A 27,612-nucleotide genomic window follows, 5' to 3' on the forward strand; every position below is an offset into this window, starting at 1 on the left:
TATCGTCTTTTATTGCTTTCCTGTAACCGGTCAAAAGTGCACCATGACTTTACGGACACACTGTATAACAAATGATTATTAATAATAGACGCACGTGCTTCTGTATCTGGAATTCTATTCGCGTCTTTCTTTTCTAGAATCTCTTAAATGCAGAGCAGGGGTTCAGGAGCTGAAATCTGGGATGCCTGCATGAGCCGGGTTTGGGAGGAACCTGCAATTTTACCTGCAACATTTATATGGACCAGGGACGGAGTCCATGGCCACCGACATAAAACAGAGGAGCTGCGGGTGACACGCGTGTTCACGCGGGTGGCCTCTGGCTGTTCCAGTGGTGGATTACAATGAGTGTCCGCTGGGTAGGGATGGGGTGTGGCTATGAGCCAGCTGACCGCGGGAGACCCTCCTGACTGGCTGTGTCATTTTCCTGATCACCTGTCTCGTCATCTCCAAGACGGGGACTCTTCGCGATGCATTAGCCGTTCTCGCCATTTTTACTCTGCTCACCCAACGTTTGCAGAAAGGGTGCCTTTGTCTTTAAAACCAGTGAGCTCGGCCCTGGCTGGTTGACTCAGTGGTAGAGCGTCGACCTGGTGTGTAGAAGTCCTGGGTTCGATTCCTGGCCAGGGCACACAGGGAAAGCGCCCATCTGCTTCTCCACCCCTCTCCCCCTCCTTCCTCTCTGTCTCTCTCTTCCCCTCCCGCAGCCGAGGCTCCATTGGAGCAAAGATGGCCCGGACGCTGGAGATGGCTCCTTGGCCTCTGCCCCAGGCGCTAGAGTGGCTCTCGTCACTGCAGAGCGACGCCCCGGAGGGGCAGAGCATCGCCCCCTGGTGGGCGTGCCGGGTGGATCCCGGTCGGGTGCATGCGGGAGTCTGTCTGTCTCTCCCGGTTTCTAGCTTCAGAAAAATACAAAAAAAAACAAAACAAAACAGTGAGCTCCCTACTGTGTGTGTGTGCCGGGTGGCTCTGACTCAGCACGCGCCCGCCCTCTGAGTGGGTCGTCCTCCTGTCTTCCTCCGGCCGGAGGTTGGAAGTCCCCTCGCTGAGTGGTGGGCCCTCCGTCAACGTCAGCCAAGGACGTTTCAGGTCCAGACGGGGGGGGGGGTAGCTTTTGTCTGAAAACCTGCCTTCACCACACCCGCCTTCCTTCTCTCTGCATGGTCACCGTGGAAACGTTTTCCCCTCCGCTCCCGCGTATTAATTTATTGCGGCGTGACCTGGGGGTGACGCCCAGGACTTGTGTGAGGCACTAGCCCCGCCCCCCAAGTCCGCATGAACAAGACAAGTGCCCTGGACCGGTGCCGTGGTCATCATGGCCTGACGTGAACTTCTGCGGGGTCCTCTGTGTGCCCTTGCCAGCGGACAGGGTCACGTCACCCACCCCGGACCCAGCCCGGGCACGGCATGTGGGAGGGAGACACAGTCCACGTTGGCTTAATGCAGGAGAGCGAGAGACGAGAGAGAGAGAGAGAGATTGAGAGAGTGAGAGGGAGAGAGGGAGAGAGAGAGGGAGAGAGAGCGTGAGTGAGAGGGAGAGAGAGGGAGAGAGATTGAGAGAGTGAGAGGGAGAGAGAGAGAGAGAGGGAGAGAGAGGGAGGGAGAGATTGAGAGAGTGAATGAGAGGGAGAGAGGGAGAGAGAGGGGGAGAGAGGAAGAGAGAGGGAGAGAGAGAGATTGAGAGCGTGAGTGAGAGGGAGAGAGAGGGGGAGAGAGGGAGAGAGAGAGGGAGAGAGAGAGATTGAGAGAGTGAGAGGGAGAGAGAGGGGGAGAGAGGAAGAGAGAGGGAGAGAGAGAGGGAGAGAGGAAGGGAGAGATTGAGAGAGTGAGAGGGAGAGAGAGGGGGAGAGAGGAAGAGAGAGGGAGAGAGAGAGATTGAGAGCGTGAGTGAGAGGGAGAGAGAGGGGGAGAGAGAGGGAGAGAGTGAGAGAGAGAGAGGGAGAGAGAGAGTGAGTGAGAGGGAGAGAGAGTGAGAGTTAGTGAGAGGGAGAGAGAGACATTGAGAGAGTGAGAGAGAGAGAGTGAGAGGGAGAGAGAGAGATTGAGAGAGTGAGTGAGAGAGTGAGAGGGAGAGAGAGATTGAGAGAGTGAGAGAGAGGTAGAGAGAGAGGGAGAGAGAGTGAGTGAGAGAGAAAGGAGAGAGAGAGAGGGGAACATCATTCTATTCCTGTATGTGCCGTGACCGGGGATCGAACCGACCACCTCTGTGGTCTGGCACAATGCTGTAACCGAGCTATCTGGCCAGGGTGCGGCGCAGTATTTTAACAGGAGGCAGAACGGGTCCTTGTTGGACACTAGTCGGCAGAGCGTCCAGTCCTGGCTGAGCCGCCCGCACTGGGCCAGTCACATTGGACGGGTCCACATACCTGCGTCTGTCTCTTCAGCCCATACGTGAAGGCCGTGCGTGATTCACCGGAGTCACGACTCACGGACGGAGCTCTAGGGAGCCTCGGATTTCATGAACCTGTGCATAAGAAGAGACAGGCTCTGTCGTACGACGTTTTCTGTCGGTCACAGCAAGTGGGAAGCAGTGGAATGTCGATTCCAGAGATGTTAACCCCCCTGCACCCCCGGAATTGGCTCTGCTCACCTCTCTGTGCACGGGACACTATACATTACTGAGCATTGACGTCTTTGTCATGGGCTCTTCTGGATGGATGACCGTGTTGGCTGCTTGGAAAACGTCCACCTTCCTGGGGACGATGTCGTGTGTCTCGTCCTTTTAGGGGTAAATGGGTTGGCTTGCCGATGCTGGGCTGTGCTGGGAGGAAGGTCAGCGTGTATATAATCCGGCCAGGCATGAGGACGCAGGTGGCCCGCCCGTGAAGTTAAGAACCGGACTGCCCCAAGCTACCAAGCCTCCTCGTTACGTCCTCCCCTTTCGAAAGCTGCCGATTCGTGAGGGAGACAAACTTCAAAACAGCGGAAACTTCTCAGCTACAGAGCGGAATGTTTCTCACCGGCGTTCTTTTAGTCTCTGTCATCGTGAGTCTTGGCCTCAGAGCCTGTTGTCGTTAGTGAATGAAAAGCAGGCACTCATCGGATTCCTTTCATGAGTTACCCTAAGCTGCATTTAAAATATATATATATATTTTAAATTGTTATATATATATATAACAAATACATGCTTCCAATTCAATTCCTGGGGGAGGATCAATCTGAAAGTAAGCAGTTGTTATTTTTTAAAATGTTCTGCGTGGTAATGTCATCTTGTACTTGAAGCGTTTTACTGCAGTGTGCTTAGAGTGAGTACCGATCATCTTGACTAGGTCTTTTTTAAAATCAATACCATGTCTGTGGTGAGTTCTTAGAATGGGATTCTCAAATCATAGGGCACCAACTGCTAAGAGATTATTTTATTTTATTATTTACTTATTTATTTATTTTTTTGTATTTTTCTGAAGCTGGAAACAGAGAAAGACAGTCAGACAGACTCCCGCATGCGCCCGACTGGGATCCACCCCGCACGCCCACCAGGGGTGACGCTCTGCCCACCAGGGGGCGATGCTCTGCCCCTCCGGGGCGTCGCTCTGCCGCGACCAGAGCCACTCTAGCACCTGGGGCAGAGGCCAAGGAGCCATCCCCAGCGCCCGGGCCATCTTTGCTCCAATGGAGCCTCGCTGCGGGAGGGGAAGAGAGAGACAGAGAGGAAGGAGGGGGTGGGGGTGGAGAAGCAAATGGGTGCTTCTCCTGTGTGCCCTGGCCGGGAATCGAACCTGGGTCCCCCGCATGCCAGGCCGACGCTCTACCGCTGAGCCAACCGGCCAGGGCCAAGTGACAGCAAGTTTTGTACAGAATACTGAAGGGCCTGAGAAGGTCTGTGAGTCCGAGGAGACACAGGAAGTCCCAGGTTATGCGTGGCGTGGGTTCTGTCAGTTTTGTTCTCAAGTGGAACTTCTATGGAGGTTGGAACTGATGCCTTGACCTATGAAATACCACTTAGACAGATGTCTGTCTTCACCTAGGGTTTATTTTTACCTTCCTGTGCCTATAGATACTTAACTGTGTTCCAATAGACCCCTAGTCAATCTTGGGTGATGCAGACGATGACAGACTTGTTGGAGAGGCTGGGACAGGTGTTAGAGAGCCAGGTCTGGTTCTGCTGCTGGACGCGGAGTCCTGAACTGTAGGCATCAGGGAGGTGCACACACGGCTTTTCTTTTCCTCGTCATGAACGGCCCTGTGGCATCGTAGGTCCTCGGTGACCGTACGGTAGACTTGGATGTGAACCTCTCTGTGTCAGGATCTTGCTCCTCTAACGTTGCCATTCCTGCTTCAACGAGACAAAAAGCATCAGCTGACTCTTTCCGAGAAAACTTGCTCGGTTCTGGAGTTTCACGGTCCCCGTTTTCTTCCCTAAACGCTGTCCTCCTCTGCTGCTCTCGTTCTGTTAGGTTAGTTCTTTGCCAGGGGAGTTGAGTGACTCTGGGAGACCGTCTTCACGGATGTCCAAGTATGGTTGATGACCCACAGCCCTGATGGTGCTCCGTGCGTGAGAACGAGTTGTACGCCAGTCGGAGGATTGTAACTTGGGGATTTAGTGTACGTCGTTGTTGTTGTTGTTGCCAGATGGAATTCCCCTGCTCTCAAGGACAAGTCTATTTATTGCTTTCTGCACTACACTTTTCACAGTCTTTTTTGCATCGCGCACCCTACGGAAACGAGAGAACGGAGCAGGGCGCCACGCTCCGTACTAGCGTGGCCGTTGTTAATTGGACGATTCCGATCGTGCTGACACTCAGGAGCGACATAACCACAGCAGCGCCATCAAGCTATTGGGAATTCTGAACGGAAGAGGCAGACGGGGTGGTGGTTGCCCACAGATCATTGTTTAGATCATGCCAAAAACTCTTCTGTCGGGGAAAAGGGAGCTTAACACACTGTTCAGAACTGGGAGGTGTCGCCTGTTAGGAGCAGACAAGCTGAATGACCTGCACGTGTTTCCCCTCTGTGGAAGGTGGCCTTACGCCCTCAGGACGGGGTGCAGGGGCTTTCTCTGGGATGTTGCCGTTGCTGTTTAAACCAGGGGTCTCAAACTCGCAGCCGAACAATTTTGTGCGGCCCGCAGACTAATCCACGAAGTTCAAAATATTTTGGATAAAATTAAGTAAGCCTAGGGGCCTACTTGTATTTTTCATTTCTCTAGCATCCTAGCTAGATATTAGCTTAGTTAACAGCAGTTGTGATGCGAACTACAGTTTCTGGTCGTTTTGTGACACTGAGTAAACTGCATGTACGATTGTGCTTGTTGTACTGATTTTTTTTTTTGTTTTCAACTGCAGTGAGAAAAGTGTTGCGTAACAGTTGGCTTTTTTAGACCTAGTGCGGCCCGCCAAACAGCTGTGATCTTGCTCTGCGGCCCACATGCTGAGTTGAGTTTGAGACCCCTGATTTAAACAATCCTTGCAGTTGGGACTTCAAGCCTGCACGCCTGTCTCTCTCCAGTTGAAACACGATTTTTCTAATAGAATGGAAAACACCGTTGTCTTTTGGGTGGGCGGGCATGCTCATCGCCAGCCAGCATTCTGTTTTCCTGACCTGGACGACCCTCGCATTCATCCACCTGGGAAGTTTCATAAATGCCAATGCCTGTTCCCCGTGCCCCCGAAGGTCCTGGCTCAGTCGATTCAGGGGACCGCCGCCGGGGCACTGAGATGGGTTCAACTGTCCCCACGCTTTTTTTTTTTTTCTTTTCTGACGCACGGCAGCCTTGGAGAGCCAGCCGTTATGGCTTGAATTTAACATTCCTTCTGGTGTGTCTTTGCCTCTGCATACAGTCCCTTCCACTCAAAAACAAAACGCGAGCCTGACCTGTGGTGGCGCAGTGGGTAAAAGCGTCGACCTGGAACGCTGAGGTTGCCGGTTCAAAACCCTGCACTTGCCCGGTCAAGGCACAGATGGGAGTTGATGCTTTCTGCTCCTCCCCCCTTCTCTCTCTCTCTCTCTCACTCTCTCTGCTCTCTAAATGAATAAATAAAATTACTTTTGATTAATTATATTTAATTTGATTAAAAAAACTCAACCGTGCCTCCGTTTTCCTTCCGTTCCCTTTTTCCCCTTCACTTTATTATCTGCTGTGTTCTTGATACAAAAGGCTGTAATTGCTTAAAAAATGACCTAATGTCTCCTCGCTCTCTGAAGAAAAAAAGAAAAAAAGCTTCCCTTTTGCTGGTGGTTGAGCCTCTTTGTCTTTTAGGCAAAAGTCACAGAACGTTCTTGTTCTGCAGGCGGCGGCTCACAGCGCCCATTGTGCGTGCTGAATGGCCCCGTTCTGATCGGATTGTTGCGACTTCTCCCTCGTGTGTTTCTGGGGCTGCCCGGGAGGGGGGATTCCATGGAATTCTCTCCCGTGGCATTTCCTGGGCAGGGAGGCTGAGTGGGCACCCCCCGCCCCTCCCTGAGAGGTCGTCGGTGCCCTTGGGCTGGTCCGATTCCATGAGGTCCTTTAACTCAAGGGCGGGGGACATCATTACCTGGTTGGAAATGTGTGTGTGTGTGTGGGGTGCTGGGGGGTCCAGGACACTCCCATGGCAGCCAGACGCTCTTCCCACTGGGATCCTGCATTCCCCACGCTTCTGTCGTGAGGAGTGTGACGGTCCCAGCCGTGTGCGTTGGCTGTTGTTTTAGCAAAGACTCCGCATCTCTCCTCAGACCCATGGCAGGTCTCTGCATTCTTCAGTGCGAAGCTGGGGGGTTATACAAACCTTTCTATTTGAGGCTTTTAAAAAATATATAGAATTGATTCGGGGGTGACATTGGTGAAGAAGATGCTCCCGGTTTCAGGTGCTCAATTCTGCGTCTCATCATCTGTTCACTGTAAGGCAGGGGTCGGGGACCGATGGCTCGCAAGCCAGATGTGGCTCTTTGGATGGCTGCCTCTGGCTCGCAGACAAATCTTTAATAAAAAAAATGATAACCTTAAAAATAGAAAACATTCTCAGGTATTACAATCCATTCATTTCCTACCGCTCATGGTCATGGTTGCGGGTGGCTGGAGCCAATCACAGCTGTCCTCCGGGACAACACCACATTTTTATTGGATGATGTGTCACGTACACGGGTCATTGTATGGCTCTCGCGGAATGACATTTTAAAATATGTGGCGTTCCTGGCTCTCTCAGCCAAAAAGGTTCCCAACTCCTGCTGTACGTCATGATCATCCCTCCACAAGTTACCTCTCTGTTCATCATCATCTATCCCCCCATGACCTTCGTCCACCGACCCCTGTCCCCCCCGACAAACTCCCCACTGCTGTCCTAGTCCACTCCTTCTGCCCACCCCTCTTATCATCAGGAGGCTAACTCCTTATCCTCTGTGCAGTGATGACTTTGAGAACCGGCTCCCGGACATGACCTTACCCTCGACTCTCTCTCTCTCAAAGTACGGATTTCTGTAGAACGGCACTGTCTGTCCCCCTCTCTGCTGGAAATCCCTGCCTTTGGTCCTGCCCCAATCTTCCTTCTGATCACCCCCCAAACCTCCCCTTTCCAAGAAAAGGGCGCTCGTCTAACGAGGCGCTGAGTCTCTGTGCTGTCTCTTCCTGTTTTCTGTCCCCAGCTTTTCTGAGCGCGGGCTTCCTGGGTTTTCTCTCTTTCAGAGTGTCCTTACAGCCGATGAATCTTTGATGTTCCTTGTGGGCGTTTCTGCGAACTCTCGATTGATGTCATAAAATCAAATGTCCAAATGGCCTCTTTGAAGGGTGCTTTTAATTTTTATGTCGTCTCTAAAAATATTGGGAAACCATCTATATGGAGAGAGAAGTAGATAAAGATAGATGGATAGAGTGATAGATGATAAACAGATAGATAGATAGACAAGCAGATAGATGATAGATGGACACATAGATTACAGAAAGGTAGATAGACTGATAGATGCACAGATAGATACGTAGATGCTAGGTAGGTAGATAGATAGATGATAGATAATGTAAATGATAGGTAGATAGGTAGATGATACATGGATAGATACATAGGTAGATAAGTAGATAGGTAGATGATAGATGGGTAGGTAGATGGTAGATAGATAGATAGAGAAATAGATATATAGATAGAAGTAGATATATAGACAGAGAGAGAGATAGATAGATGGAGAGGTAGACTGATAGATGCATAGATAGATATGTAGATGATAGATAGAAGATAGAGACAGATGATAGATTGATAGATGATAGATAAATAGATAGATGATAAGACAGATGATAGAGAGATGATAGATAGACTGATAGATCATAGATAGAGAGATAGATGAATAGTAAATAGATGGATAGATATATAGATGATAGATAGATAGATGCATAAATAGATATGCAGATGATAGATAGAGATATATAGACAGACGTAGATAGATGAAAGATATATAGATAATAGAGAGATAGATAGACTGATAGATGATAGATAGATATAGATAGATAGATAGATAGAAGATAGAGACAGATGGATAGATTGATAGATAGAGATGATAAGATAGATGATAGATAATGGAATGATAGAGATATAGATGAATAGTAGATAGATGGATAGATAGATAGATAGATAGATAGATATATAGATAGATAGATAGATAGACAGACAGACTGATAGGTAGGTATCAAAGTTCATTTACTGACACACTCTCTGGGTGGCCACAAATTCTCCGTGTGTTCCTAATGACCTTATTAATTCCAAGGACATACTTCGTAGAAGCCGATGATTTTATATCCATTGTTTTGAAAAGCGCTTGGGGCAGAACCAGCCCGCGGTCCTAGGATGTTGTAAGTTACACCAGGATGACTCTGGGAACGTTGTCTTTTTTTTTCTTTGTATTTTTCTGAAGTTGGAAAAGGGGAGGCAGTCAGACAGACTCCCGCATGCGCCCGACCGGGATCCACCCGGCATGCCCACCAGGGGCCGATGCTCTGCCCATCTGGGGCGTCGCTGTGCCACAATCAGAGCCATTTTAGCACCTGGGGCAGAGGACAAGGAGCCATCCCCAGCGCCTGGGCCAACTTTGCTCCAGTGGAGCCTTGGCTGCGGGAGGGGAAGAGAGAGACAGAGAGGAAGGAGAGGGGGAGGGGTGGAGAAGCAGATGGGCGCCTCTCCTGTGTGTCCTGGCCGGGAATCGAACCTGGGACTTCCGCACGCCAGGCCGACGCTCTACCACTGAGCCAACCAGTCAGGGCCGGGAACGTTGTCTTAAAATGGCACGCTGCCTTCTGATGGAGTTCAACGGTGGAGAATTCGCCAGGTGACAAGTTAATATCAATATTGTGTGTGTGTGTGTATGTGTGTGTGTCTGTGTGCATGGGTGTGTGTGTGAACATACTCCCAGGGAAACCATCTGGCGTGCGCCCCACATGACAAGAACTTGAGACGCCGGCTCTCTCAGGGATAATCACCCGTGGGGAGCTGGCCCAGTGGTGGCCGAGGTTGTCACTGGGTTTAATTGGGTTGGCAGGGACAGGCCAGACAGAAAGAAGAGGTCTTCTCAGGAGCTCCCCAAAATAGGGAAGCGTTAATTGCAAGAAGAAAGAAAAGAAAAGAAAAAAAAAATCTGTGACATCCTATGACCGTAAGGGGAGCAGGGTGGGTGGGGAGAATCAACCTTTTTATATCCTTTTCGATGACAGAACAAGGGGACTCTGGGGAAGGCATCTCCCCACAGATCTCCTGAAGGAAAGTCAGGGGCGTTTTATTTTATCGGGGTTCAGCAGGGGCACGGGACAGGGCAGAGGCCACCCGAGAAATGTGGACCTGCCCTCTTGGCGTTTGGGGTTTTTTTTGCTGTTGGTTCCCAGGCGTTCTCGAGCTGATGAAACCTCGAGTGCCCTGTGACATTTTCTCTTAGAAACGGGGCGTGGGGTGCAGTGGGCAGGGCAGGGGTGCAGAAACAACGAGGTGACCCTTGTCCCCCGAGTCTGTCCGTCCCGAAATTCTCCACGGTTTCTTTTTTTTGTGTCTGCTTGCTGCTTTTGTCATTCTCACTTTTTTTTCCCAATTATATTTGAGAACCATTAATGATCTTTATTTTTTTTTACAGAATTTTTTTTCATGATTTTTAATTTATTTATTATTAATTTTTAGAGAGGAGAGGGAGAGACAGAGAGAGAGAGAGAGGAGAGACAGAGAGAGAGAAGGGGGGGGGGAGGAGCTGGAAGCATCAACTCCCATATGTGCCTTGACCAGGCAAGCCCAGGTATATTTGATATTGAATAATTAGGCTGATTTCAGGCGCATGGATGGCATAGTGATCTGACAATTATATATAAACACTTTACAAAATGTTCCCCTGATATGTCCACTGACACCTGGCCCCATCCGTAGTGATGACCATGTGACTGCCTCTCTGGCCCTGTGCTGGATGTGACGTCCTGTGATTGTGCTGTGACTGCCCGTCTGTGCTTCTCGCTCCCTTCTCCTTGGTCACCCAGACCCCCAAGGTCCCTCCCCTCTGGTGACCATCCACCTGGGCTTCGCAGTCCCTTCTCCTTGGTCACCCGGACCCCCAACGTCCCTCCCCTCTGGTGACCATCCACCTGGGCTTCTCGTTCCCTTCCCCTTGGTCACCCAGACCCCCAACATCCCTCCCCTCTGGTGACCATATCCGTCTGTGCTCTGTGTCTGTGAGTCTGTCTCTGTTCTGTTTGTCCGTCTGTTTTGTGCTAAATGCAGACTCCCTCTTGGCACAGAGCCGCCAGTGATGGATTCAGGAAGTCGAACTTCTCCTGACATGTTGCCTCCTTCCTCCATTAATTTTTCCATATTTCACGGGAAAACGTGCGTTCGCTAACGAGTCCTATACATCTGGGATTAGAAATGCATTTCGTATCTCAAGTTCCTTTTTCTTTATTTTTAAACTGTTGTTTTTCATGGCAGAGACAGAGAGAGAGAGGGAGAGAGAGAGAGAGAGAGAGGGACAGACAGACAGGAAGGGAGAGAGATGAGAAGCATCAATTCTTTGTTGTGGTTCCTTAGTTGTTCATTGATTGATTTCTCATATGTGCCTTGACCGTGGGACTCCAGCAGACCGAGTGACCCCTTGCTCCAGCCAGCGACCTTGGGTCCAAGCTGGTGAGCCTTTGCTCAAACCAGATGAGCCCGCGCTCAAGCTGGCGACCTTGGGGTCTCAAACCTGGGTCTTTCCACATCCCAGTCCGATGCTCTATCCACTACGCCACCGCCTGGTTAGGCGAGTTTTTCTTTTGAAATGTGAGTGGCTCAGAGAGAAGAGGACCACGTGCTTGGATGAGACAGTCGAGTCAGTGGTCAGAGGCACATGGGAGGGGAAATTGCAATGTCCCTTCGTATGGGGGGGTCTTCCTTCTCAAAGGGAGCACCCTACAAGGAGAAGAACCCCAGAACCCCAGAAGCCAATGGGATACAAGTCTCAGGGGAAGAGTGTGGAGCTGCAGCTGGGTCTGTGAGATGGAGCTGGTCCTTGGGTCATGGGCGCTGTCTCGGAAAACATTCTGAAGGCGACCCCCCACCCCCCACTGTGGACACTGCACACAGTTCATTAGCAGACCCTACAGAAAGCAGGTTCAAAGCCACTTCTTCAAGACCTGCAAGGACAGCCTTACCATGGTCACGCGAGCTAGTGTCCCACTCGAGGGTCCGCAGAGCTTGTCCCCGGGAACCGCCTTGTCCAGACCTCCAGCCACGCGTCTGCAGACCCACCCTGAAGACGGGGTGAGGTCCAGGCACGTCTAACATCTGAGCGCTACGTCACCTTCTGCTGCTTATGGACGGACTTGTCTCTGTTTACTCACTGTGGCGGGGTTCCTCGGCCGGAAAAGTCCTCTAATTTTCCACTGTCTTAGAAGTATTTCTTTTTGCCAATCGGGAGTATTTTTTGCCCGCCTTCCAGAGGTGAGGAAGCCTTGTATGCCGCACGGAGGTGGGTGTGTCAGCCATCTGAGACTCCTCGTCGAAGCCTGTGGGACTGGATTGAATCCTTTCTCTATACAGCTAGTGCTCGACTTACGACCACGATTGGGTCCGACAGACCGGTCGTAACACGATGTGGTCATAACTTGAGCAGGCTGTATGTACAGTACTGTGAGATGTTGTTATAAAAATCTTGAAGTCATATTTTATCATAGTTTTCTTTCATTATTGTTATATATCATAATTTTCTTTGTTCATATTATGCCATTTGTATCATCTCTACACCATTTTGTTTCTTTTTTAAAAATTATTTTTATTTATTTATTCATTTTAGTGGGGGGGAGAGAGAGAGAGAGAGAGAGAGAGAGAAGAAGGGGAGGAGCAGGAAGCTTCAACTCCCATATGTGCCTTGACTGGGCAAGCCGAGGGTTTTGAACCGGCGACCTCAGTATTCCAGGTCAACACTTTTATCCACTGCGCCACCACAGGTCAGGCCATTTTGCTTCTTATTTTTACATTCGTCAGGTTTAAGTAAAACACTGCATTACTAGTACAACTGGTTTAATATTGGCAAAGACAATTTCCTCTTGGTAGACATCTTGGGAGGGGTTGGATGAAAAAACCTAAGACACAAAACACAAATTGCGGTACCGAGTCTGGGATAACAGTTGAAACGGAGCATGTGGAGACGGTAGTGCTGCCGGAAGCTGATCCTCACTGTCTTACGTACGCCCAGCTGGGCAACGCTTGCGCTGCCAGACGCGGAGCAGTCGTGACTAGCGATTGTGGTCGTAAGTTGCATAGGTCGTAAGTCGACCAATACCTGTAATTCGTGTTAGCTTTCTTTGAACTTGTCCGCAGCCGGTCAAGGGTCCGAGATGCCTCCACCCTTTTGATGACCGTGTCCAAGGGAAAAACGCAAGACGCACTCTCTCTCCTTGATGACAGTTCTGCAGGCAGAATAACCTCGGGGTAGCGGAGGGCGCACGTAGGAAGTTTGCTGTTGGGACATGTGGGCGGAGCTGTTGGCAGGGGGTTACCGTGGGTGACCCCAACAGCGGGTCAGCTAAGGAGGGTGTCGGGAAGCCTGACTGAGCCAGTCTCTCTGCCTTTCCCGTCCGGGTCCGGTCTGACGTCCTTCCTTCTCTTTTCCTCTTGCTTTTCACGCTGTCACCGTGACGGAGGACCCTGTCTCTGCCCTGTCGCTCTATCCGTCCGCGGTGGTCTCTGACCCAAGGTCGCTTGGAGTCGGACAACGCTAGCTCGATAAGGAATGTACCTCCCTTTAGAGCAGGGGTCCCCAAACTACGGCCCACGGGCCATATGCGGCCCCCTGAGGCCATTTATCCGGCCCTTGCCGCATTCCAGAAGGGGCACCTCTTTCATTGGTGGTCAGTGAGACCACCGCAAAGCGCGGCGTCGCTCACGTACAGTACTACTTCTGGTGACGGCTCTGGAAGTGCGTCATATCACTTGTTACGGCTAGCAGTGACAAATACAGAACCGGACATTGACCATCTCATTAGCCAAAAGCAGGCCCATAGTTCCCATTGAAATACTGGTCAGTTTGTTGATTTAAATTTACTTGTTCTTTATTTTAAATATTGTATTTGTTCCCGTTTTTTTTTTTACTTTAAAATAAGATATGTGCAGTGTGCAAAGGGATTTGTTCATAGTTTTTTTTTATAGTCTGGCCCTCCAACGGTCTGAGGGACAGTGAACTGGCCCCCTGTGTAAAAAGTTTGGGGACCCCTGCTATAGAGTTTAAGTTTAAAAAATTTGGCTCTCAAAAGAAATTGCAGTCGTTGTACTGTTGATATTTGGCTCTGTTGACTAATGAGTTTTTATTTTTATTTTATTTTTATTTTACAGGGACAGACAGAGAGTGAGAGAGGGATAGATAGGGACAGACAGACAGGAATGGAGAGAGATGAGAAGCATCAATCATCAGTTTTCGTTGCGACACCTTAGTTGTTCACTGATTGCTTTCTCACATGTGCCTTGACCGTGGGGCTGCAGCGGACCGAGTAACCCTTTGCTCAAGCCAGTGACCTTGGGTCCAAGCTGATGAGCTTTGCTCAAACCAGATGAGCCCGTGCTCAAGCTGGTGACCTTGGGGTCTCGAACCTGGGTCCTCTGCATCCCAGTCCAACACTCTATCCACGGTGCCACCGCCTGGTCAGGCTATTGACTAATGAGTTTGTCGCCCGCTGGACTCGGACGTAACCTGAATGTCCCTGTGTGGTCACCTTGCCCACTCTCTATAAATCTCTGTAGGCTTGTATTCACCGTCTCCAGTCTCAGTGCCCAGGCCCTGCAGTGTTCTCTCACAGATCCCTTTACGCACAGGTTTCTGTAGATATCCAAAAATATGTTTTTCTTCTTTTCTCAGTGAGATTTGGGGAGATAGAGAGACAGACTTCCACATGTACCCCGACTGGGAATCACCCAGCCACCCCCCTCTGGAGCCGCTGCTCTGCCATGCTCACAACTAAGCTATTTTTAGTGCCTGAGATGGAGGCTCCTCAGTGCCTGGGGCTGATGCACTCGGTCCAATTGAGCCATGGCTGTGGGAGGGGAAGAGAAAGAGAGAGAGAGCAAGAGAAAGGAGGGGGAAGGATGGAGAAACAGATGGTCACTTCTCCTGTGTGTCCTGACTGGGAATCATATCTGAAACATCCACACACCAAGCCAACCCTCTACTACTGAGCCAACTGGCCAGGCAGGGTCTACATATTTCAAAATGTTAAATGTCTCTCTTAGGCACTCCGTCCTAATATCCATCCTGCACAAGCCCAGGGGGTCACCGGGGGGGAGGGAGTGAGGGTTTGGAGGAAACGGCCACACACCCTTGCTTTAATGACAGTAACTTAAGTACAAGCGGTAGCTCATGAAGACGAATGCAGACTACATTTCGATGGGAATTTTCTGTGTCTCTGTGGTATTTATGTAAGAGGAATACCTCTTACATAATATTTATGTTCGTGGAAGCCTCACTCAGCAAGTGTCATTAGCCAGCCTTTCTTTGTGGGAACTTCTTATTCTATATAAATATACTGCTCCCAGAAATCAGGGGGGATGTGTTCCACATGTACCCCAAATGGGATGCACCTAGCAACTCCCCTCTGGGGACGATGCTCTGCCATGCTCACAACTGAGCTATTTTTAGTGCCTGAGATGGAGGCTCCTCAGTGCCTGGGGCTGATGCACTCGGTCCAATTGAGCCATGGCTGTGGGAGGGGAAGAGAAAGAGAGAGAGAGAGCAATGACTCTGAGGCGATAACATACCCCCCCCCGATTGTTGTGAGGAGTGTTTCTATGTGCACATACATACCTATGCATTTGTGTATTTATACGGGCTGCAGAAATAGACGTGTAGTTTACACACACACACACACACACACACAGACACACATAGACACACACACAGACACACACACAGACACACACAGACACATAGACACACACACAGAGACACACTTAGACACACACAGACACACACACAGACACACACACAGACACACACACAGAACACAGACACACACAGTCAGACACACAGCCACACACACAGACACACACAGACACACAGACACACACACAGACACACATAGACACACACAGCCACACACACAGACACACACAGACACACAGACACACACACAGACACACAGAGACACACACAGACACACAGACACACACACAGACACACAGACACACACACAGACACACACAGACACACACAGACACACAGACACACACACAGACACACAGACACACACACAGACACACACAGACACACAGACAATAGGACGTGCACTAATACCTCAGGGCCACATCCTGTTACTACGCCCATTGAATAGGTAGGAAAACGGAGGCATTCCTACGTTCCTACGTGCACACCCTTCTCTGCGGGGCTGACGGAGTTCACGTCAGGCTGCGTCTACGCAGCCCCCGTCCAGGGCACGGGTTTCTAACCACGGCGCCAAACTGCCCGCCACATATTTAACACGGGGATGAGCGTTTTCACGCCTGTCCCTACAAAGTCACCTCCCTTCCCTTGTCATCAGCACCATGTCTGTCTGTGACACTGATTGTCCTTTACCTAAAGGCCGTGGCAGTCGGCACCCTGCGGTGTTTCAGAGAATGGGGAAGGTGTCCCTTGTCACCCTCAGTAACTCCGTACGTCACTGGGTTCGTTTAGACACACACACACGTCATGGTATATTCTTAGTTTGCATATGTGTGGTATGTGTGTATGTATGTATGTATATATACAATGTGTCCGTAAAGCCATGGTGCACTTTTGACCGGTCACAGGAAAGCAACAGAAGACGATAGAAATGTGAAATCTGCACCAAATAAAAGGGAAACCCTCCCAGTTTCTGTAGGATGATGTGGCAGCATGTGCGCATGAGCAGGTGATGATGTCACACCGTGTATACAGCGGAGCAGCCCAGGGCCATGCCAGTCGAGATGTGGACGGTACAGAGGAAAGTTCAGTGTGTTCTCTGGCTCGCTCAATTCGAATCCGTGACCAAAGTGCAACGTGAATATCGGCGCGTTTATAACGAAGCGCCACCACATAGGAATAACATGACTCGGTGGGATAATCAATTAAGGAAACCGGCAGTTTGGTGGAGAAACCCCGTTCTGGTAGGCCATCAGTCAGTGACGAGTCTGTAGAGGCTATACGGGATAGCTACATAAGGCAGGGGTCCCCAAACTACGGCACGCGGGCCACATGCGGCCCCCTTAGGCCATTTATCCGGCCCCCATCGCACTTCTGGATGGGTACCTCTTTCATTGGTGGTCAGTGAGAGGAGCATAGTTCCCATTGAAATATTGGTCAGTTTGTTGATTTAAATTTACTTGTTCTTTATTTTAAATATTGTATTTGTTCCCGTTTTGTTTTTTTACTTTAAAATAAGGTATGTGCAGTGTGCATAGGAATTTGTTCACAGTTTTTTTTATAGTCTGGCCCTCCAACGGTCTGAGGGACAGTGAACTGGCCCCCTGTGTAAAAAGTTTGGGGACCCCTGACCTAAGGAGCCCTAAAAAATCTGTGTGTGAGCCCACATGGAACTGCACTGAATAGGTATGGAACTGGGAGAGTTTTCCTTTTATTTGGTGCAGATTTCACACTTCTATCGTCTTTTGTTGCTTTCCTGTGACCGGTCAAAAGTGCACCATGTCTTTACGGACACTCTGTATATACATATTAAAAACTTAGACATATAGGGAGGGGGGATGGGGTGAAGAAGGAGAGAGGGGTTGGGGGAGGGGAGGGGCACAAAGAAAACCAGATAGAAGGTGACAGAAGACAATTTAACTTTGGGGGAGGGGTATACAGCACAATCAAATCTCAAAATAATCTAGAGATGTTTTCTCTCAACATATGTACCCTGATTTATCAGTGTCACTGCATGAAATTTAATAAATAAATTTAAAAAAAAAGAATTTATTTAAAAAAAAACTTACACATATATAATTATGTATATGGGTTACATATTCACATTATTCATGTAAATTTTAAACAGTTACTATACTCGGACATATTTACATATATGTTATTTGTATCCATCACAAGTATAATAGTTACAGGTAAGAGTTCAGGTGCAAACAGACGCCTGTGTATGCTGATACATACCTGGCTGATATGTTTGGTCTGACAGACCGAACAGTTCCACGTGGGGATCAAGGGCAGACTCCCGTGAAGTGACCGCTTCCGGGCAGACACGAGGCCGACGGAGGGGCTGTTCGAGCGGCACAGCTGGTGGCACCGGCTCCATGACGATGGGGAAATTTCACAGCTCACACCTACTCTGCGTCCAGCTGTGCAGTTCAGGGCAGGGGTCAGCCTGGTGACATCTTCCTCACGGGCTCAAGCACTCCCCGTGCTGTGGCCAGGCGCATTTTTACTTTTTATTTTTATTTTATTTTATTTTTTATTTATTTTAGAAAGGAGAGAGAAGGGGGGGAGGAGCTGGAAGCATCAACTCCCATAGGTGCCCTGACCAGGCAAGCCCAGGGTTTCGAACCGGCGACCTCAGCATTTCCAGGTCGACGCTTTATCCACTGCTCCACCACAGGTCAGGCTACTTTTTATTTTTTTAAGAAGATGGCTGTTAAGACGCACGTAGTCCAGCCGTCCCTCACGGCACGAGCCCCCCCTACGTCCTCCGGTCCCGACGACCTCCCTGACCTCACGCCTTCTCGCCGCCCCGGGACGGCTTTCCATGCCCACCGGCTTCCGTGTCTCCTGTTTGGGGGTAGCGTGTTCTGAAGCACCTGGGACGGTCAGCGGCGGAAGAGGCCACTCCGTCCGCCTCCTTGTCCTGACCGTGCTGTTTGGGGAGCTGGAGCCCGGAGCGGTGACTGAGATCGCCCGGCGGCGAATGAGTGACCGAGCCGGCCTCTCTCTCCGTTACAACGTTGCTCTCAGAATTCGCTGCTTTTTTGTGGACCGTGTGGGCGGAAGTGTCCCCGTATCCTCCGAAAACAAAAAAAGAGAAACAGCACTTGATACTTTTCCCTCAGATTCAGTTTTAAACTCTGAGATCGTCTGACAGCGTACAGGAAATGAAGCCGTCGAGCTGACCTTCACAGATGTGTATCTTTTGATTAAAATTGGCGTTGTGAAGGAATGATACCGAGCCTGCTCTTAATTAAACATCTAAAGATACAATGTAAGCGAAGGTGCCAGCCGTTGCGGTGCTAAGTCTGACGTGGCTAATCTGTTTGTCTGTCCATCTCAGGTACGTCCCTCCCACCTGTCGGACGCAATTAGCACCCCAGAATTTGGTGTTTAACTCTTGGAGCAGTAGTATGAATATTCACATACAAATTTGTGCCTCCTGACCTTCCAGGGGACCATTGAAACCACTGCGCTGTACACCTGACAGTAATATAAAATAATATTGAATGTCAGCTGTAATTAAACAGTTTTTTAAAAGGACCCCACCCTAGCCTGACCAGACGGTGGCGCAGTGGATAGAGCGTCGGACTGGGATGCGGAGGACCCAGCTTCAAGACTCCAAGGTCGCCAGCTTGAGTGCAGGCTCATCTGCTTTGAGCAAAGCTCACTGGCTCGAGCAAGGGGTCACTCGCTCTGCTGGAGGCCCACGGTCAGGGCACATATGAGAAAGCAGTCAATGAACAACTAAGGTGTCCCAACGAAAAACTAATGATTGATGCTTCTCATCTCTCTCTGTTCCTGTCTGTCTGTCCCTATCTATCCCTCTCTCTGACTCTCTCTCTCTCTCTCTGTTAAAAAAAAAAAAAAAAGAAATCCACCCCCCAAAAATAAAGCATCCTAAAGAAATGTTTTCCACCCCCAATGCATCATTTACGATACACTGCGGTCCCTCCCTGGGTCCTGTTAGGTCAGATGAGCCATAGTTGATCCACAACAGCCCCGTGATTCACACCGAGACAAGTTGAGTGGGTGACTTTTCCCACCCTGATGGGGACCCGCGCTCAGATACAGCACAAGCTCTCTCCCTCCGCTGCCGGGTTCGCCCTGGGAGACGGGCAGCGTTTCCGGTGGAAGTCAGGATACAGCTGTTACCGACTCTTTTCATTATAAATGACGTCTCCATGTGACAGGGACTTCAGCTTGGACTTGGACTGCCTCTTCTTGTCTCGTTTTTTTTAAAGGAAGCCGAGATTGTAGGCGATGATGATGTCAGCATGCCAAAGACATGTGCGACCGAGTCCCCCGAGAGGGGTTCGTGCCCAGGCGACAGTCTCGTTGTTACCTGATGCCTCTTTTGAGTCATTTGATAAATATTCACGCGCCGTGAGGCCACCGTGTCCCCGGATGAATGCCTCCCTCATCTCTGTCATGCAGATCTGAGGGCTCCACGGCTCTCCTGCTGGGCACGCGAGAGTTATCTTCAGTGTTTCCGGAAGAGTGTTCTGGGAGCTGCCCTGGCACTGACGGGCCAATCCGGTTCCTCACAGTGAAATGGGGAGACGCTGTGTCAGGCATTGGCGTCACCCCTATGAGTTTGGGGGGACCTGTTTGTTCATTCGACAGAGACTTAGTGAGTGCTTTCCCGACGGAAGGATTTTTTGTTTTGTTTTGTTTTGTTTTGTTTTTTTCTGAAGTTGGAAACGGGGAGGCAGTCAGACAGACTCCCGCATGCGCCCGACCGGGATCCACCCGGCACGCCCACCAGGGGGCGATGCTCTGCCCATCTGGGGCGTCGCTCTGTTGCATCCAGAGCCATTCTAGCGCCTGAGGCAGAGGCCACGGAGCCATCCCCAGCGCCCCGGCCAACTTTGCTCCAATGGAGCCTCGGCTGCGGGAGGGGAAGAGAGAGACAGAGAGGAAGGAGAGAGGGAGGGGTGGAGAAGCAGATGGGTGCTTCTCCTGTGTGCCCTGGCCGGGAATCGAACCCGGGACTCCTGCTCGCCAGGCCAACGCTCCACCGCTGAGCCAACCTGCCAGGGCTCGATGGAAGGATTTTTTTGAGGGGATGGGACACGTCGCAGGAAGTTCCACCTCGCTGTCTGGCTATCTGCAGACGCTGCCGATTCCGTGAATAGGAATTCCACAGCATGAGGCTGGAGGAGGCGTGGATAGTGGTCATTTTGGTCAGTGTCACTATCTTTTGTCTGTTTCTTTCCCCTGCAGGCTGCCCGCTTGGCCCCGGAGCGTCGCTGAAACATCATCAACCCTCGGCAGGAGTTGGATGGTCACCCCTTCCTCGGAGCCTCGTGTTGTCCGCAGTTTGGTTCCGGGATTAAAGGGACGCCCGCTCTCGCCACACGGGCTGCCCGGGACGATGGCTGGGCGCATGCTGCTTCACGTTGCGTCCCGTCTATGACCCGCCTGCAAGGCTCCCTAGCAAGCCCCTCGTCCGTCGCCTGTCCGGCGTCCTCGGCTCCTCCCTGGAAAGCAAGCCCTTGGGCGTCGTCTCTGCGCGCCGGCTCCACGGCTCGGCCGGCTCGGACCTGAGTCTCCCCCCGACGGCTGCCCGCGGATGTGGCCGTGAACCATGTCGAGACCCAGAGGACTGTTATGGCTGCCGCTCTGCCTCCCCCCGGCGTGCGCCATGGCCCACTCCCACGTCCTGCTGTGGGTCGCCGTGCTGGCCCTCAGGTTCCTGCTCGCGGACGGCCAGGCGCAGTATCCCGTGGTCAGCACCAACTACGGCAAAATCCGGGGGCTGAGAACGCCGTTGCCCAATGAGATTCTGGGTCCGGTGGAACAGTACCTGGGGGTCCCCTATGCCTCGCCTCCCACCGGGGAGAGGCGCTTTCAGCCCCCAGAACCCCCCTCCTCCTGGACCGGGGTGCGGAACGCCACCCAGTTTGCAGCCGTCTGTCCCCAGCACCTGGACGAGAGGTCTCTGCTGCACGACATGCTGCCCGTGTGGTTTACCGCCAACCTGGATACTCTGATGACCTACGTGCAGGACCAGAGCGAAGACTGCCTTTACTTAAACATCTACGTGCCCACGGAGGATGGTAAGTGCTCGGCTTAACTACGCAGGAGACACCTCCTGTGTTGAACGTCATCGTCATGTGCCTGATGGTGTCTTCTCCACGGTGTTGACCGTGCCTCCAGCCGGTGGTCCGTATTCTGAGCGATGACCCGATTGTCTTTCTGTCTTGCCCTTTTTTAGCCTGGTTGTAAGGTTGACTTGCAGATGAGGACCGAGAGTATATAGAGCAGGGGTCCCCAAACTTTTTACCCAGGGAGGCCAGTTCACTGTCCCTCGGACCGTTGGAGGGACGACTATAAAAAAAACCCAACTATGAACAAATCCCTATGCACACGGCACATATCTTATTTTAAAGTAAAAAAACCAAAACGGGGACAAATACATTATTTAAAATAAAGAACAAGTCAATTTAAATCAACGAACTGACCAGTATTTCAATGGGAACTATGCTTTAGGCTAATGAGATGGTCAATGTGCTCCTCTCACTGACCACCAATGAAAGAGGTGCCCCTTCCGGAACTGCGGCGGGGGCCGGATAAATGGGCCACATGCGGCCGGCGGGTTGTAGTTTGGGGACCCCTGATACAGAGTGTCACTTGTCCCCGGAAAGGGATGACTCGATTGAAAATGGTAGAATTCAGAATGTTATCAACGCTCACGAGAGAGAGAGAGAGAGAGCTGGAGATTCAAGGAATGGTTGCGTTTGCTTCAGTAGTTTAAGACTTCAGTACTTTTTTTTTTCTTTTTTTGCTTTTTTATTTGTTTCTTTCTTTGTTTTGAGTCTTGAAAGGGACTACTGATAGTTTTCAATAACCCAAGCCAGGGGTATTTTATAAAATGGTTGAATTTTGTCGGTGGGAATCCAGCTTTTCCCCATAAATTTGGATCCTCTCGTTTTTCTCAGCATTCCGTGCGATTGAACAGCCAGTGTGCACGGTCACACGGTTCTGGCGACGTTAGGAAACAGTGTGCTTGCCTGAACAGAATGACCCTGTGGTTGTTTAAAGAACACGATAGTGAAAAGAAACATATGTACAAACTGCAGTGTTTCGTGTATCGACTTAACCCCATGCTAGTCACACTGGGATGTCTCCTAGTCTACATGTAGACATGTCAATTTCAAACGACAGTGGTACCTTGAGATACGAATTTAATTCGTTCTGTAACCGAGCTCATCAGGAGTCAACTCGGCTATCAAATTGCCGGTCCTGGACTCCGTGCGCCAATGCATCAACTAGCGGCAGCTTCCCGAATCACGACTCACATCTCGGAATTTCACTCGCATCTCGAACAAAAATACGGACCGAGTCACAGCTTGTATCTTAAAAAAAAAAGTTCGTATGTTGGTCTGTTTGCATCTCAAGGTACCGCTGTATACATTTCTACAACGTCTAACCAGACCAAAGTCATCTGCTCTTCTGATGAGCAGAAGGAACACCACTGGAATTTAGACAAAATATTCACAGGAATTGCAGACTTCACCTGCAGTTAGAGACCCTGAAGTCTGTGCTTTGTAACTTTTATGGAAGAATGTCTTTTTTTTTTTTTTTTAATTTTTTCATTTAATCCTTGGAAAAGAAATTTCAGTGAGATGTGGGGAACAGTCTGAATTAAACAATGATGTTATTTAGGGCAGTGGTCCCCAACCCCCGGGGCCATGGACCGGTACCGGTCCGCAGAGAAAGAATAAATAACTTACATTATTTCCGTTTTATTTATATTTAAGTCTGAACGATGTTTCATTTTTTTAAAAATGACCTCTTGACACTGGTCTTGGTCACGTGATACATTTATCCATCCCACTGTAAAGGCCGGTCCGTGAAAATATTTTCTGACATTAAACCGGTCTGTGGCCCAAAAAAAGGTTGGGGTCCATTGATTTAGGGGTTCTCCAGAACTGGATCTTGTCTGCCATATTGGCTCCTGGTCCATGCAGAGGCTCAAATGTGGTGTCCGCGCTGTGTTGGGAAATGAGGCCAGGGACATCCGTGGCGGAGATCAGAAGGCACCCCATGGGCGGGAAGGAAGGCATCTACAGAAATTTATTATCATGTACCTCCCAGCTTGTGTCCCTTGTTGCTACGGCAACAGAACACACAGTTATCCTGTGTTTTCAAAGAACGAGACTTACGTTGGGACTCTGGGTTTGCCGTGCTGAGTTGAGGGGCGTGGGTGGATATACCCAGAGAATTGGGGAGGGCCCACGGGAGGGGAGGATGAATATCACCCCCCAAATGCAATCCGCACGCTCATTTTGCCAGCCGCCTGGCTGGCAATCTTATAATGTGCTCCTTCAAACAAAACGAAGCAAAAGAAATGAAAAAGAAGGACAGGTGTAAAGGGCAGAGAAAGAAACCGAACAGGAGGAAGGATGGACGTGGTTGCCGTGAGACGTTTGACGCTGGACTGCCGGAGCCTCCCCACACGGGCTCCTTTGTAGATAGAGTTCACCTCCTTGCAGGATGCCCGCACTTCAGATGGGACGCCTCCTGACACAAGGGAGGACGGACCCAATTAGATCGCCCACGGGAGGAAAATCAATGAATTCCCTGATTACAGAGCTGGAGCCGCGCAATTGTGGGCGCGGAAACCATCAGCGGTCCGGCCGCTGCATGCTGGCTCGGTGTTCAGTCGGAATTTGGGGGACATCACAGTGTGAAACAAATAAACCAGTACTACGTTTTTTTTCCTTTAGTTTTTATTTTTATTTTTTGACATCTTTTGCATACAAGAGCTCCCAGGATCTTGACGAAGGAATCAGGCATACAAGAAAGGTTCTCAGGGGAGTCTTGATCGCCCTACAGGATGTAAACATCGCAATTCTGCTGGTGAGAGTTTGACCCTACACACATCTGCGTGTTTGCACAATCTGGAAGTCACATCCATTTTGGTCAGGAGTTGTGGGGTTGTTTTTTTTTTAATTTATTTTTAATTTTTTAATACTACCTCACTTTGAGAATCAATGTGGAGGTGTTGATATTTAATTATTAGTTATTCACTGAATGATAAACCGCCAGTCCCACAATAGTCAATGACATTACGGGGTCATAATATGATTCCCACAAAGGTCTTCTTTTAGCTTGTGTCTTAATTCCTGTTGGTGCGTTTTATTAACAGTGCGTACAGCAAAATCGGATATTTAAGATTCAGAATTTCACTTTGATACCGTATTTTTTTAAAGGTGTCCCTCTACATGAATTAACCCTTTGAGTAGTGAGTTCTTTTCATGCTCACTGACCCCCCCAGGGGCCCCGGGAGTGATTTCTGTTTTTTCAAAAAAATGAAATTAGTTCCAGTTCCACTTTTATTAACTTAAAACCATGTGTGTTTGATAACCAATTTATGGAAACAAGAACATACATTTGCCTTTTTTTCATGTTGCCTTCCACATGCTTAAAATACAAATTTTTACGATTGTACACTGGACAGTCAGTAGACACGAGGACGTACATGAACGTTGGCATGACTCAAAGGGTTAAAGCAGGGGTCGGGAACCTGTTTGGCTGAGAGAGCCGTGAACGCCACAGATTTTAAAATGTCATTCCGTGAGAGCCATACAACGATCCGTGTACGTGATGCATTATCCAATAAAAATGTGGTGTTGTCCTGGAGGACAGCTGTGATTGGCTCCAGCCACCCACAACCATGAACATGAGCGGTAGGAGATGAATGGATTGTAATCCATGAGCATGTTTTATATTTTTAACGTTATTATTATTATTTTTAATAAATATTTGTCTGCGCACCAGAGGCAGCCATCCAAGGAGCCACATCTGGCTCACGAGCCAGAGGTTCCAGACCCCTGGGTTAAAGGGTGTGAGGGATGCTAGCCAGAACTTTACTACAGAAAATAGTTTTAAGTGCTTATTACGTGCCCGTCCTGCGTTAGATGTCGGGGTTGCAACAGAGACACTCATTCCTAACGTGGAGAAACAGGCACCTGTTGTAGCCACGATAACGGCTTCCTGAAGATCTTCCCCTCCTCATCCCTTCTACCTGCGAATATATTGTCTCACACGGCACAGAAAGATAGAATTAAGGCTCCAGATGAAATGCTATTTGACCTTAACGTAGGAGGAATATGTCCTGGATTATCTAGGGCAAGGGGGGCTTCAGATCTCATAACAAAGACCTTTAGTCGTGGGAGAGATTAAAGGCAGAGAATACACCCAGTGTGAAGCAATGTATGAAGACACACAGGTGGCCGTCACTGGCTTGGAGTTTGGGTGGGACCCGGGATGTCCAGGAGTCCGGTCGCCTCTGGAGGCTGGATGTGCCGTGGAAATGGGTCCTCCCTTTGAGCCCCCGGAAAAAGGCACATCCTTGTTCACACCTCGGTTTCAGCCCCGTAGAACTCCGCCCTTTGGATCCATAGGGTGACGTCAGTGTGCCAGGCAGGACCACGTGCTGCAGATCCTCACAACAGCGAGAGGCGACTCGTAACCAAGCCTTGCCAAGTCTTTCATAGTATTTCCGTCTCTCCCAAAAAAAGCCTCTACCCTGACAGAAGCACAGTGATTGCTGAAGAGTCATTTGCAGCCTTCTGGGCCTGCTCCCGTTCCCGGAGTCTGACTCATCTGCTTCCTTCTCTACGTCAAGGATGAGCACAGCAGGAGACACTCTTCCGATTGCGGGGTGGTTGAATTTTGCCGCGTTCCACCATCCTTATGAAGGAGGAAAAAAAATACAGGGTGTCCGTGAAGTCACGGTGCACTTTTGACCGGTCACAGGAAAGCAACAAAAGATGATAGAAATGTGAAATCTGCACCAAATCAAAGAAAAACTCTCCCAGGTTCATACCTATTCAGCGCAGTTCGATGTGGGCTCACGCACAGATTTTTTAGGGCTCCTTAGGGAGCTATCCCGTATAGCCTCTACAGACTCGTCACTGACTGATGGCCTACCAGAACGGGGTTTCTCCACCAAACTGCCGGTTTCCTTCAACTGCTTATCCCACCGAGTCATGTGATTCCTATGTGGTGGCGTTTCGTTATAAACGCGCCGACATTCACTTTGCCCTTTGGTCACGGATTCGAATTGAGCGAGCCACAGAACACACTGAGCTTTCCTCTGTACCGTCCACATCTCGCCTGGCATGGCCGTGGGCTGCTCCGCTGTATACACGGTGTGACGTCATCATCTGCGCATGCGCACATGCTGCCACATCATCGTACAGAAACTGGGAGGGTTTTCCTTTTATTTGGTGCAGATTTCACATTTCTGTCGTCTTTCGTTGCTTTCCTGTGAGCGGTCAAAAGTGCACCGTGACTTTACGGACACACTGTATATAACCAGTTCCAACTGTTAGGTGGACAAGTGGCATATTTAAGGCTTCAACTCTAGACGGTCGACAGCCAGCCTGTCATGCAGTGTGTTAATAACGTCTCCCAACAGATCCTGCTCAATGTCGTCTTTGAAAAGATACACAGACTTTATTTACACAGGGTGGAATTGGATATTTCGATTTTTCCCAGGCATCGAAAGAGACTTCCCACATAGGTATCATACGTTGAATGACATCTAGCACAACCTGCAAATTGTCCTCTTTTCCCCAAAAATGTCACTCATGATGATAGCCATTGCTGTAAATGTCTTCTTGTCCTGCTTGACAGGCCTGTTAGTGAAGTCTTTTGGGCTCCTTGTAGACCTCAATATCTGATCTGTCCTGGGTAAAATAATCCTCTAGCCTTTAAAAAAAAAAATCTTGGTGAGTTTATTTCTTGACCGAAAAAGTCAAGTAATTCCTTTTCTTTTCCAGTGATGTAGAGATATAGCTGACGGACGTCACCATTTTAAGTGTAAGATTTACAGCATCGCGGTTCGATGGACGTACGTTGTGGGATGATTACTGTAGGACAAGATGTGTAGGTGACATCCGCCATCTCTTACAGATAACAACGAGAAGGAGAAGCCAGAAAAGGAACTCGTTTTCCTTGTGATGAAAGGTCAGGCTGGACTGCTAACGACTGTCCGATAGACTGCCCAGTGGCATTCACCACAGTCATGCTGTTGTACGATTGATCCGCCGTGCCTAGTTACTTTACAAGGGGAACTTTGTACCTCTGCCCACTTCATTCAGTTCACTCAAATCCTACCTTGTCCTCTGCTCTGGGAAGCAGAGATCTGTTCTTTTTAAAAACGAGTTTGTTTCTTGTTGTTGTTGTTGTTGAAAATTGGTGTTGGGTGATTTTTAGATTCATCATATGAGAGACACTGTACAGTGATTGCCTTTCTCGTCCGACTGACTTCACTTAGCACAGTACCTCCCCTCCAGGTCGATCCATGCTGTTACCAATAGCAGG

The 27,612-nt window shown here is 49.7% G+C and overlaps 1 protein-coding gene across 4 annotated transcripts in view; it reads left to right on the plus strand.

The window, feature by feature from the left end:
* The window catches only part of NLGN4X (neuroligin 4 X-linked), a 338,844-nt gene that overhangs the window by 54,496 nt on the left and 256,736 nt on the right, over nt 1-27,612 (plus strand). For all 4 annotated transcript variants that reach the window (XM_066250179.1, XM_066250182.1, XM_066250181.1 and 1 more), the window contains exon 4: nt 20,497-21,332. In XM_066250179.1, the coding sequence (XP_066106276.1) occupies nt 20,861-21,332 (472 nt within the window). In that variant the 5' untranslated portion in view covers nt 20,497-20,860. The remainder of the gene's footprint in view (nt 1-20,496; nt 21,333-27,612) is intronic.

The sequence above is a fragment of the Saccopteryx bilineata genome, chromosome X, assembly GCF_036850765.1.
Source record: "Saccopteryx bilineata isolate mSacBil1 chromosome X, mSacBil1_pri_phased_curated, whole genome shotgun sequence".
NCBI classification, from domain to species: Eukaryota; Metazoa; Chordata; class Mammalia; order Chiroptera; family Emballonuridae; genus Saccopteryx; species Saccopteryx bilineata.